This window comes from Fistularia commersonii, chromosome 6 (genome assembly GCF_037954325.1).
Source record: "Fistularia commersonii isolate RoL2024-O1a breed Wild chromosome 6, RoL_Fcom_v1.0, whole genome shotgun sequence".
Lineage (NCBI taxonomy): Eukaryota > Metazoa > Chordata > Actinopteri > Syngnathiformes > Fistulariidae > Fistularia > Fistularia commersonii.
In genome coordinates this window covers 3,627,062-3,640,353 of record NC_141289.1, presented here as the reverse complement: position 1 = coordinate 3,640,353, position 13,292 = coordinate 3,627,062, and the positions used below count along the sequence as shown (strand labels likewise).

The window sequence follows — 13,292 nt, the reverse complement described above, 5'->3', positions numbered from 1 at the left end:
AAATGGATAGACAAGATAGACCCCCCTGCTCCGGCTGGAAGCCCGAGGGCCGTCGGAACAAAGGTTTCAAGAGCAGGAAGGAAACGGGAAGAACATCGACCGAGTCCTCCAGAAATCTTACGAAAGACCCGACGCGTGTCGCAACCCGGGACAGGAACGAGCGGCAAAACATCCCAGATCAACTAGTCTGTTTATTTCTAGAGCAAACAGTTTCTTTACATTGTAGCAAATCGATCACAGGTGAACGAAAAAAAAACAAAAAAAAAAAAACAACCTTCCGAACAGTTTAGTCGTCAGGAAATAAAATAAAATAAAATATATAAATACAGGCGTCATTATTATTATTATTATCATTATTATTATTATTATTATTACATGGCCGACCAAGGTGAAGGAAAGACAGTGTGCTGAAAACAATCAAGAACAGGCGCTCAGCAGAGTACCTTCTCGTCCGTTAGCGCTGCTAGCATGTGCTAGCAGCATGCTAGCAGCGTGCTCGCAGCGTGCTAACGGCTTTTTAGCGGTTCTGGCGAACTCTTTTTCTGTTTGATGGGCCCGAATCAGGAGGAACGGGGCCTGATGCTGCAACCTTGGAAGTACTCGCTGTTTGGTAAGGGTATGTCTTACGATATTGTAATTTTTTTTTTTTCATCCACCCTGTAATTTGAATGCAACGCGCAACGTTTTGCGGAGACATCGCGGTTGCGCGATGACACGGTTTCCCGCCCGTGTCGCAAATTACAACACAGCTTTAACCCTCTCAGGCTCAAATTAAGTTGTAGTTGCAGGAAAAATCTGATATTTGGCTGTCGCAAATCTGCAACATCTGCCTGGAGAAGGTTAAAATTTAACTATCTGAGTAACGCAACAATCAAAACGCTTTCTCGCGTTTCAGTGCTAATGATGTATTTTTTTTGTGTTATTTCTTCCCCCGGTGTGGCAGCGACAGCCCTCTTTTTTCGGCACCGTCATTGAAAATAAAACAATCTCAACCTCGAAAACGAGTCAATTTCGTACATTCATTTACTTGAACGGGCCCTTCCACGACTCCGGGGTCCGAGCGGCTCCGTGCTCCGGAGTCCGAGGCCAGGTCGCGGGGAAGAGATACACTCTGGGCCACGACATGAGGGTTCATGATGACAAGACTTCAGGAGAATGGAGAGAGGGGAGAGAGCCAGCTGACTGCTGTTTTTACAACATAGGTGTCAATCTCTGGGAAGGAGCCATCTTAAAAATCCTTAGGACACGGACTGAAACAACAAAGACAGAGTCCTCACACATAAGCACACACGGTATTTTGGATAAACATATATATATATATATATATATGTATGGGCATTTTCGGGGGGGTTGTTTACCTGGTTTTCAGAGAATCCAAAATGAATAAAAGGCCTCGAGACGGAGGTTATTTTTGTGAATTTCGCACACCATTGTTCCTCACACCGAGTCTGATTGATTATATAAGGTGTGTCGGGTCTCTCTCTCTCTCTCTCTCTCTTTTGCCGTGAAGGAAACTCACGTCAACAAAATCAGTAGTTTTCACCCAGTACAGCATTTCTCTCTGCCTTTTCCGGCAATCTGACTGAGCGGAGGGTCCGACACCGTTACGCGTGGTGAATCCAGCCTGTTAAAGCTCATCGGGTACCATAAAACCGTTAAAAATAAAAGAAAATAAACAAAATAAAAACCCCAAAGCAGCGCCCTGTGGTTTCCCAGCACCGTCACTTTTTTTTTTTTTTCCTCCTTTTTTTTGTAATCTACATCTAAAGTGGAGACGGTGACGGGGCGATGGGACGATGTGACAAGTGCACTTGAACAGCCAGAAACCCCGGGCTTTTCGGAGCAGCGTCACGCTGCAGGTTTACATGCAAGCTAGTTGGCTAACGTGCAAAAAGCGTCTTTTTTTTTTTTTTAATGGTCGTCATGGTCGTCGTTAAGTGAAGTTCTGCCAAGCCGTGGTCCAAAAAGAGGTGTATATACAAAGTACCGTTGTTACAGTGAGAAGCTGTGGTTATGTGAAGGGGGGGTTACGGTGGGTTTTGCACCGTCTCACGCAGATTTTTTTTTTTTTTTTTTTGGTATTTTTTATTTTCAGGGGGAGCCAAGAGTTCCAGCGCTGGACGTCCCGTGTTCACCGTTCGCCGACCCAGTTCAGTCACATGGTCGTTGGGCGACGTGAATAAGGCCTGGTCTCTGTATTTACAAAGCAAAGGAAGGGAAATCCTCCACATTCTCCTGGGAAAGCGGCCTCCCGTCTCGGGGAAGGCAACTCTTCATTCAACTTTTTTTTTTTTGTTTGACTTTGATTGTGATTTTTTTTCGGGATGAATTTTGTGGCGTCTTTTCCTCGTCGAAACGTAACTTTCTGATTTAAAAGGATTGTCAATTCTACAGTTGCAGGGTGACGTTTTTCAAGAAGGGCGCGGGGGGGGGGGGGGTTCAATTTGAAATTCAAAAAAAAAAAAAAAAAAGCATTAAAAAAAAAAAAAAGCACTCGAGGTCATGAATAACTTAAAATATGAACATACAGTACGTTCTACTTTTCTACCGCGTTCTTCCCTTACATTGATCAATGTTCCCCCGAAACAAAAATCAGCCCGTAACCAGTTGGGCTTCTCACCATCAACTCAGCAGTCTTCGACGTTTCCCCCCGTCCCGGTGTTTCACTGAACGACGGAGGGGCATGAAAAGGTGGTGCTTCTCCATGCATTTAAAAAAAAAAAAAAAAAAAAAAAAAAATCTTCGGTTACATTCAGAAAGTTTAAAGAACAGAAAAAAAAAAGAAAATTGGAGTGAGGAGGAGGAGTAATGGCTGACACGATCCCTGTGAACGCGGGGAAAGCACTGAGGAGAGGCGGAAGAGAGGGGTTCCAAGCTGGAAGAGTCTGACCCTCCATCCACTAGCTGTGGGAAGAGACGTCCGACGAGCTGCTGCTGTTGCTGTTTGTCGTCTGCGCTCTCTTGATGTACAGGTTCAGCAACTTCATCTGGAAGAACGAGTGAAAAACAGACAAAGATGGAACGGGACGCCGAGTGAACAGAAACACGGCAAAAACATTTGCGCTTCACTTCTCCTGTAACACAAAAGCCAGCTCAGTAGCCTGAATAGTAAAAGTTAAATGGCCAGGAATGTGACAAATTAGCTTGAGGCTAATGTGAATGTCCATTTGCTAACAGCCACCGAGCAAAGCAGGCAGCTAGCATTAACATCAGTTAGCATGTTTTGTTTCCTGTTTTTTGGCCATCCACAGAAGGTTGTATGGTAACGGGTGAAAATATGAAAGCAGCTAGCATCAGCACTAGCATTAACATCAGGGATGATGAAAACCCTGCTTTTCCTTACATGTAGCGTAAAAGCAACTTTACCTCAAATTACATTTTGTTAACAAAAAAAAAGTGGAAGGACCTTCTTCTGGGGCAAAGCTAGCGGAAAGTTAGCTTGCTTTAGAAAAAAAAAGGGAAAACTAAAAGAAAACTGGGAAAGCTAGGATTCAAATGCTGTTGCAGCTTACAGCTACTTGCTCATGTTCACAAAATCGAGCTGACATTAGCTGCCACAGCTAGCATCAAAAACAGGTAAAAACATTCTCTGTGTAACTCCAGAGTCGTCTTTAACTACTTCCAAGATGAAGAATGTCTGACTTATAAAAATGCTAACTGCAACACAAAGTCAATGCTAACACAAGCTACTAGTCACATGCTGTATTGTTAGCAAATACATGGCAGCTGAATTAGCATCTTTATAGGTTACCCAGGTGCTGCACTCGTAGCATCGATGACGCGGGCATTCAGTCCTACTCTCGATGTTAATTGTTAAATGTGAAATCAAAGTGTTGTCATTCCCCCTTTTCCACTAGCACGGAGGTTTGTACAGTGATGGGTAGTTATGAGGATAAATATATGAAAAGAGGGAAAATAATTGTAACACATCTAGAAAGGAAAATTTCTCTGGTGTGTGATTGTTCAAGAAATTTAAAGTGGTTAGGGTTATAGAGATGGAAAGGTTTTAGGACAAACTATGAAAATAAATGTAGCACCTCTAGTAAGGCATATATCACGGGACGTCAGAAATTTGAAGTGGAATCAGTGAATCAGAATTTTTGCCGTGATAGATTGTTTTGAGGATGAAAATACGAAAGGATGAATTCCGAACTTCTGTGTAACCTGGTACGATGGCTAGCGGGCTACGAAAGAAATGAACAAATTCCTAGCATCTTGCGGCGTCTGCGCGAGCCCTTAGCTAGCTACATTCTGTTCTGGAACTCCCATCATGTCTGAGTTTCTGTTTTTGAAATGATCTTGAAATTAGGTCGGGATTTGTATGGAAGGCGGTTCAACAGCGTTACTTTTATTTTTTGTCACGCTGAGCCTCACTCCCTACACAAAAACACCTTATGTGTGTGTTTGTGTGCGTAGCAGGGACGAAGTTACGTAACCCAAGGGCACATGACAGGGTGAAAATAGGACGAAAATGTTTTTTTATTCCGTAATTAGTCCACCGGCTGGAGCCGGCCGAGATAAGAGGTGGGAAGACGATAAGGCGACGCGTCTGCAGAGGAAGCGGCGTACCTTGCTGCCTGTCAGCTGGGCCAAGTGGGGTTTGAGCTCCTCGCCAATCACGGAGTAGATGGCCACCAGGCAGAAAACGCTGGCCTTGCGAACGCTGCTCTCGGTGTTGTCATAGCCCTGCGGGGACGAAGGGGGTCAGCGGCGCGGTAGGGCGGAGTCGTGCCGGGGTGCAGAGTACATGCAAACATTTCCAGGGACAAATAAGGCAAATAATTCCCACTGTCCAAATATGCACATTGCCCAAATATGCCTTGTAAGCAGCCTGTTCCTGTCCTGAAATACCCAGTAAAATGAGGATAATATCACCCCATCTGCATCTATTTCATCATGAAATTGATTTTTTTTTTCCCAATTTTTTTGAACGTGAACATTTGAGCCGGCCAAATGGAATAAATATGCGTAGGCTCAAATGAAAAGGACATGGAATAAACAGCATCAATTAGGAAAAGCAAAGGAATAGCATAAACAAGGAAATGCTATTCAAAGTTGGTTTCTTTTGCATTCAGGAACCCTTTAGGCAATAAGATAACAAAAATGGCATCGTAGCACGGCTGAAATTTATTTTATATCATATTTACATAATATCCTAATAGTCTCTCTTTATATATTTTAATGGTCATTTTTCAGGTATTATTTATCATTATAAATAATTCTTATCCTGTAGTCAGGGTCACCAGCGGGGCTGGAGCCTATCCCAGGTGTCATTGGGCGAGAGGTGGGGTTCACCCTGAACCGGTCGCCAGCCAATCACAAAGCCGCATATCGAGAAATATGACCTTTGCCCCCCTTATTCACGTCTGGGAAATTTAAGGTCTCCAATGAACCTCACGCATGGTTTTGGACCATCTTTCTGTGAGGCAGCACCGCGATACTCTTGCCATCGGTTTACGGCCATACCACCCCGAACCTGCCCGATCTTGTCATTTTCGGGCAATGTTCAGCCAATTTTGGGTGTTACTGAATTGCCAAATGTGCATCAGGGTGCACCGTGATGCAGATTTTAAAAGCAATGTAACATCCTCTTTCCAGGTGTTGAAAATTTGTGAATTAATTTAACGATAATTTTGAGAGAAATCTCCCACTAATTTTTCCATTTATATCTCGTTTATTATCAAGTGCAAAACGGGCAGAATTTGGGGAAAATTTGCAGACTAGCGCTGGTGTTTATTAACCTGGGGATTCCGTCCATTCTGGATCTCAGTCTAATCGCGGCCTCTTAAGATTTCACTTAATCTGCCCGGACGTGTCGATCAGAACGACGCGACTGTCTGACCTGCAGGAGTCCCGGGATGATGTCAGGCAGCAGCTGCAGCAGGGAGTCCTTGGCGATGCGTTCGATGACCTTGGTCTGCATCTTGATGGCGCCGAGGTTGATGGGATAATCGGCCGTCTGCACGATGGGGCACAGCACCTTGATGCACTGCTCCGGGTTGATGGACCCGGCCAGGGTGGAGGCCGCCTCCTCGGCTGCGCGCACCACCTGAAAACACAAACTCAGATTAAGAGAAGCAATTGGTTGATCTGTTGTTGTTTTCAGGTAGGTTTTTTTGGAGCCATTTTGGAGCACTTTCTAGCATCTTCTCATGATTTACGGCCATCAGTAAACCATTTAATCCGCACGTCAGGTGCGACCCCGACAGTTATTCGTCTTGTACCTCCTTATGCGAGTCCTTGTGAGCCTCCAGCGTCTTCATGATGGTAAGCTCAGCGTAGTTCTTGAAGCGAGCCGGCTGGTTCCTCAGGATCTCCTTCAGCACGCGCAGCGCCAGAGCTCGGATGGTGTGCTGGAAGACAAATCAGGTTTTTTTTTTTTTTTTCCCAGAAACCGCTGCCTGCGTGGTCGCAAAGGAGACGCTTCGATTCACGTACGTCTTTATCCCCCAGCGTCTCCAGCAGTAGGAGGAGGATGGTCTTAAAGTGCTCGTCCCAGATCGCCAGGCTGTCGTCCCTCGTCAACTTCAGCAGCTCCACCAGGGCGCCTTTGCGTTCCTCCGAGCGCTCGTTGTGATTGGACAGTTCTTTCAGCAGGTCGGCCACCAGGTCGGAATGGTCCTGACCGACTGATGACGGGAAGTTACAGGTTACCGTCGTCTCGAGACAAACCCTGAACTAAATGCTTGGTCTGCACTAACTGGTTAAATTTAAAGCCTGATGCAGTAAGTGCGTATTTATATTTCTGATCTTTGTTTACCTGTACAATCACTACTCCAAAACACTAGTAGGCAGCTTTTGTCAGTTCCTGTGATTTTTTTTTTTTTTTTCATGTATTCAGGCAGCTTAGGAACCAGGAACTAGGACCCCAGCTCCTAGAATCATCTTATCTCCTACTCCTTGGGCAGGGCCTTTTTACAGTTTCATAGGCACTCATATAACGTGCATTACCAGATACTTCTTAGGAGATCGTGGATCATCGTTTTTAAAAACGATCATGGTCACCGGACAGCTGTTCCCTTTTGCAAAAGAATGGACAGAACCAATGAGGAATGGTGCTGCTACGCCTCATAGGGGTTTCCAGGGCTTAAAGAGGAACATCAAGATTTTCACCAAAATAAGTAAGGAGTTAACTAATAGTTGGATTTACACATGTGGCGAACCAGTGCGGGGGGGAATTTAAATTTGATTGTCTGTAATAGTCCTCCCCCTGTTGAACTTGTCGTCCAGACCAGACTCTATATTTTGGATCTCCTGCTGCACCCGGTGTCGATGTGATCGACCTCGTCAAACTGGACGGCGCATAACTAAAGTAACTAACAATCTACAGTCTGGATTTAACATGGATTATAACGATCCGGCAAAGGTCGTGCGGTTAACCTCTTATAAAACATTACCAGGTAAGATAAACAAGATGAGAGAAAGATTTGGAGGCCATCGCCAATTGATGTTGACACTTTGTGGATGAGAATTTTACCCTCGGCATTTTGGAAGAGTAGCGGACCGTGTGACCTAGCGGGCCTTTCCCGAAGCCCCTACCCCAGTCTGAACACCGTCCAATCGTGCATTAGCAGCCGGAGCTAGTTGTGAAAGGCCTTCTGGAAGCTTTTAAAAGAAGCAAACCTATAGAGACGGGAGTGTGGACGGATTCTAGTGTTGGGAATTTTAGCCTGCGACTGTTAGCAAACAGACCCGGCTGTGTATAAATCATAAGTAACCCATGTGGGAACGGCGAGGTGAGCGGGCAGATGGGCTGAAGGGGCAGGGTGGAGGAGGCTGATTGGTCGGTTCGGGGCCATTTTTACGCTGGATGGACTACGGGGTTATGTGATCGGTGACGTCCAGCTGCAATGCGGTGGTCCTGAAACCGGGGGAGAAGCTGACAGGACACATCATGGAGCCATTAAGCAAACAGGATGTAGATAAACATCACTGAATAATAGATGGGATCATTTCTTGATGGGATTCGAATTTTGAGATGGGTTTGGATAAAAACATCAGAATAAAGTCTGGAGCAGGCTTTGGGAAGAAAGCAATAAAAACCATTGCTGGCTTTAATCTTCACACAGGACAGTGGATGAAGTCAAATCTTAAGACCTTGTGAATGTTAAAGGGACCTTAAGACCCCTAGTGGCCAAAAACACTTTTGTTAGACTCTGCAAAGACATTCGATGAGCGTGCAAAAAGTCTATGGAGCGGATCGGTTTATGATCCTTGATCGGGGAGCAACTCCAGAAACAGCAGATTTGAGACCAGCTGGCATGAGAGCAGAGGGTGGAGGTGGAGGACAGAGTGAAGGGATGCAAACAGACGCAGGGAAAGAAATGGATTGGGAAGCGGGGCGGGATTCATTTGGTTGTTAGTGTTGGAGGCGTTTTTTTACCAGCAAGAAGTTTCTTGTTTTCCACACTTTCCTGTCGTCGGGCTGCAGACACACGTTGGGGTGGGGGTGGGGGCGGATGGAAGAGGCGGAGGATGGGGGTGGACGGGGTTCGGAGGATGGGCGGAGGGTACGGGACATACAAGGGGAAAAGGGTGGGAGGTGGGTGAAGAACAGAGGATCTGATGACAAGAGCTGAGACAAACACAAAACTCCGCTTTGCTTCAAATACAATCCGCTGAAGTTAAAGGATGCACTTTCCCTGGATGGTGTTTGATATTTACTGCAAACACTCACAGTCACGGAACTGCTCCACGTCGTCGTCGAACACGGCCTCCTTCAGGGCGCTCTTGTCGTAGGCGCAGATGGTCTCGCCGTAGCCGTAGGGGGCGAACTCGCGACCCCGCGGCCCGGAGAAGGATCGCGGTGAGGGCGTGTTGAGCAGCGATGTCTTGTTATCCAGAGCGGTGCGGCTGCCCTCCACCACGTCCAGGCCCAGCCGCGCGTCCGAACCCGGCGTCACGGCTCCGCCTTCCCGTCCGGCCTGGGAGGAGCGGTTGGCGTTTTAGAAACAACTCTTATCCCAGTGTTATCATCAATTTTCTCCCTAATTTTCCACTTGTCTGATCATACGTACAAAAGCAATAATGAACCCACTCCCAAACCCATCTTGCGTCTTCGTACTTCGAATTAGTCCGAATCCCATTCGGATCCCTGAAAATGTGCTACTTTGGCTTCGCAGCCCTTTCTCAGTCGAAAAAGAAAATAATCTCACCTCTTGTTCTCCTGTTTTTGTTTCACCATAATGATGGGCTAGCTGCGTAACCGTGCTAACCTGTGAAACGGCGGCACGTACACCTGAAGCGCTGTTAATGACACTGATTAAGTAAATAAGTGCAAAGCCCATCATATAATTGGCTAGGCATTGTTTTACTGTAGTTCCCGCTGTAACTCAATAATAAATACAGAATAAATTTCATTTATTTTATGTATAGTTCAGGTTGGGATTAATTTTATAGGCTGCATTCACTTGTGACTCCACAAGGTGCACAGCTTAGAGGGTACAAGTCAGCCCCCAAGGAGGCACCACAGCTAGTTCTGTCATTTGTTGCTTCGGTATCATACCGATTTTGCTTCAGCCACATGAAATCACATTTATGGCACGCTAAAAATCAAATCCTTTTGACGTGAGGATGCTTTTTCGGACTCACCGCGTCGTCCCTCTTGCCCTCCCTCCTGACCGACTCATTTAGATCCTCCTGGCTGCGGTAGCTGAAGCTCTGGATGGCTTCGGTGACACCACGCAGCGAGCTGTAGATGTCCTCCGAGTTCATGTTCTCCGTGTCGTACTCCGTCATACTGTGGACACGCAGAGAGGAGGTACATACATACAGTACGCTTGTCTCTGCGAGAAGTCGTGCAAGCACAGAGTTAGTTCCGGCGGCATGCAAACAAGCTTTGGAAGCTGATTTTTAGAAAGGTGGTGGTGGTGGTGGGGGGTCAGCGGTTGGATGTACATCGATCAGCCGTGACATTACAAGCGGCAGGAAGGTGTTTTCGTGTCACCTGCCTCGGGGACGGCATGGCAACGAGACGCGCCGAGGGAAGAAGGAAAAGGAAAATGTTCCTCCAGTGAACTTCTGCTTTGACAAGCACCACCTAGCTCAGGGGTCGGCAACCCGTAACACCCAAAGAGCCATTTGGACCCGGTTTCCTCGGAAAAGAAAACACTGGGAGCCGCGATTACTTTTTGATGTCTAAAATTAAAAAAAAAAGGTATCACTGTATATGTTGCTTTTTATTACCTTTACACTTTGTATAAGCAAGTGTGTCGTGTGTTGCTTCTGAAATTCACAAAGTATTACAGAGAAAATTAAATCTTATTTATGTAATGAACTCATTTTGAGCTTTGGGCTTTCAGAGCGTGTAGCGGAGCCTTGACCTGAATTTTAAAAATAAATCGGGAAAAAATCTCTGTCAGTAAATGATAAAAAAAAAATATTTGCAAAATATCTTCAGAAATATTTCTTTTACGTGGTTTATGGGACTTCTGCTCCTGAACTTCTGCACATGGCATCTGCAAATCGGGACTTTACCGGCTGGCGGGTATACCGGCTTCCGCGAGTGTGACGTTATTTTGAGCGTCGAAAAATAATAAATATAATTTTATTTAATATTTCAAGATTACAACAATCTTCCAACTAAGAACTACAAGTTAAAAAAAGGAATTAACACAAATGGAATAGACTTCAATCAAATATCTTGGTATTTTCTCCGTCGCAAACGTTCCCCAGATCTGAATTCAAGGAAGGTGGATCGAGAAGTCCCGTCCAATGAGGGAATCCCGCTTCTAATATAGTGGAGCGAAGGACCAATCAAAAGGGGGCGTGGCTGCGATGTTATGGCTGATCGTCGTATAACCCTTGGATTTTTTTGTGGGTTATTAAAGCATTAAAAGAAAAATACCATGCCAAAAAACGCTCCTGCCAGAAATCTCCATCGGGCATTTAACGGACCGACAGTACATACAATTCCACCGGAAACTAAATACGAGTTCCGCTTTTTTTTTCTCTTTTTTCCTGCTACATTTTTTGATAATTATACAACTAGTTTTTATACAATTTCTTGTCAGTTTTGAGGGAATTCTTTGACAACAAAAGTGGGGATTTCCAGCCCGGAATTTAGAAAATGAATCATTGATGAGGGGATTTAAATGAGAAAATAAATAAAATATTTGTGTCAGGATGTAGATCAGGGGTGGGCAAACTTTTTGGCTCAGGGGCCACATTGACTTTTAAAAATTTGACAGACCGGCCGGGTCAGCATAAGATACGATACATATAAAATAAAATAAAAAACGCATTTGTTCACAGTACATATCGGACTCGTCTGACATTTGTCAGACATTTGCTTTGAAAATAAAACCAGCTTGCTTTTGAAGGCTCTGACGTCGGCTTGCATTTCATGCACAAACCGGTTTTTCCCATGTGGCTTCACGTCCGGCTCGTTCATGTGTGTCAGTATGTTCACAGTGAAGGCTAAATCACAAAGACAATCTGTGTTTTTCAGCTCAGGAAAATTTTGAAGTGTTCTCAAGTAGCTCCAAAAATGAAATAATCCTGTAATCTCCCACATTTATTGATCCGATCACTGTAGTTTGCAAACCCCTGATGTAGACGGTGTATGATGCAGATTGAAGTGACAGTCTGGGAAGCTAAAGGGCTGTAAAAAGTAAATAAAAGGTTGAGCAAAAGGATGCCCCCCAAACTCCCCATCCCCCCGCCGGCTTAATCCGCCTCGTTACCTGGGTGAATACGCTCGGCGCAGGACCCTGAGGGAGGGGGCGGCAGGGGTGGAGAGAGGCGGAGGCGGAGGAGGAGGGGCGGGGGGCTGCTTTGACAGTCCGTCGACGCCCCAACCCCATAGCCGACTGCCGGGATAGCGGTCGGGGGGAATGGAGGGGGAGGAAGGGGAGGACAGACGGACAGCGGCAGACGGGAGGAGGAGTGGCGGCACAGGGAGGACGAGACAGAGAGAGAGGAGACAGAGACAAACCAGTCTGAGCGTCAAAGTGAAGAGGAGATCGTCGGAACGAGGAAGAATCGCAACACAGGAACAACAGGGTCAACACAACAACGCTCGGCTGTTTCTAGCCACGTTGTGCTTAGCGTGTTCAAATTAGCCATGCTAACTTGAGAGTTCGAGAGGAGGTCCTCAGTGCTACGCCCACCCTGGATTGTTCTACGGGCGCGACGCACCCAAAGGCGCTTGTTAACGTCCTGTCAATCCGGATGTGCTGCTCGTGAAGGTGTGTGTGTGTGTGTGTGTGTGTGTGATCCCCCTCCACCCTCCCATGCGTTTGAGCGGCTAGCTCTAGAACCCGGTGTTAGGTGTTAGTCCAACTACAGATAACCTTTCAGCGCGTGCAGACATGCATGGATGACAGGGTGGGGCGTCGGGCCGACGGTTACCTAGGAGACAGGCCTCCGTGAGAGCAGTTGGTCGGGGAGGTGAGCGGGCTGGTTCTGCTGGGGGTGTGGCGAGGGGGCGTCCGGCCGATGGTGTTGCTGGGGGAACCCTGAGAGGGAAGGGGAAGTCAGTCAGTCAGTCAAAGCGATTTGGTAATTTCTTAAGAAAAAAAAAAAAATAAAAAAATCCAATCTATTTTGAAACTGTCAAAATTTCTTTACAGACAACTTAAAAGTCTTTTAAAGCGACTCTCTGAGAGGGTGGTTTTTTTATAATTTAACATTACAAAGAAATATACAAAAAGTAAAACATCGGGCAACGTATTCTCTTTGATGCATTTTATATAATAATCATAGAAATATAAAATTCTATATATATTATTTCCATATTTTCAATTTGTCCGATATTTATTTTGATAATAACAACAACAAAACAACAATTGTATTAAAACACTTAAAACACTTTATAGCCTTGACTTTGACACTTTATAGTTTTATTTGTATTTCTTATTCTCTCCCCCCCCCTTTTTTTTTAAATTTTTTTTTTACTGTTTATACAATTTCCTACTATTATTTATTATTGTTATGTTTTACTTGAAACTCTGGCCCAACAATTTCCTTCGGGATAAATAAAGTTGTTCTTATTCTTATTCTTTTTATTATTATAATTATAACAATAATAGTAATAATAACAAAAATAAACCCGGTTATTTCAGTTCATGTCTTGCAGTTATAAAACTGAGCTTTCATAACTAATTTCCAATCACTTTAAACTGAATTTCAGGTATTTTTGAGGACATGATGTGAAATTTTTCTTTCTTTTCTTCGCTTTGTTTTTTAAATCCAAGTCCGTTCGGGGAATTTCAGATTTTCCTTTGTCCTTGTGGACCGCTTGAGGACGCACAACTTCAAGTATCTGAATCCAGATAGATAGTTTCTGAGCT

The 13,292-nt window shown here is 45.0% G+C and overlaps 1 protein-coding gene across 1 annotated transcript in view; it reads right to left on the bottom strand.

Moving 5' to 3' along the window:
* Window positions 1-173: 173 nt before the first annotated feature.
* The window catches only part of clasp1a (cytoplasmic linker associated protein 1a), a 93,609-nt gene continuing 80,490 nt past the window's right edge, over window positions 174-13,292 (bottom strand). Inside the window, exons 34-43 of the mRNA XM_086147762.1 lie at window positions 12,352-12,458; window positions 11,685-11,810; window positions 9,592-9,739; window positions 8,678-8,924; window positions 8,384-8,425; window positions 6,439-6,629; window positions 6,225-6,353; window positions 5,843-6,049; window positions 4,570-4,686; window positions 174-2,987 (exon numbers count right to left, since the gene is read on the bottom strand). Of these exons, the coding sequence (XP_086003888.1) occupies window positions 2,901-2,987; window positions 4,570-4,686; window positions 5,843-6,049; window positions 6,225-6,353; window positions 6,439-6,629; window positions 8,384-8,425; window positions 8,678-8,924; window positions 9,592-9,739; window positions 11,685-11,810; window positions 12,352-12,458 (1,401 nt within the window). The 3' untranslated portion in view covers window positions 174-2,900. The remainder of the gene's footprint in view (window positions 2,988-4,569; window positions 4,687-5,842; window positions 6,050-6,224; window positions 6,354-6,438; window positions 6,630-8,383; window positions 8,426-8,677; window positions 8,925-9,591; window positions 9,740-11,684; window positions 11,811-12,351; window positions 12,459-13,292) is intronic.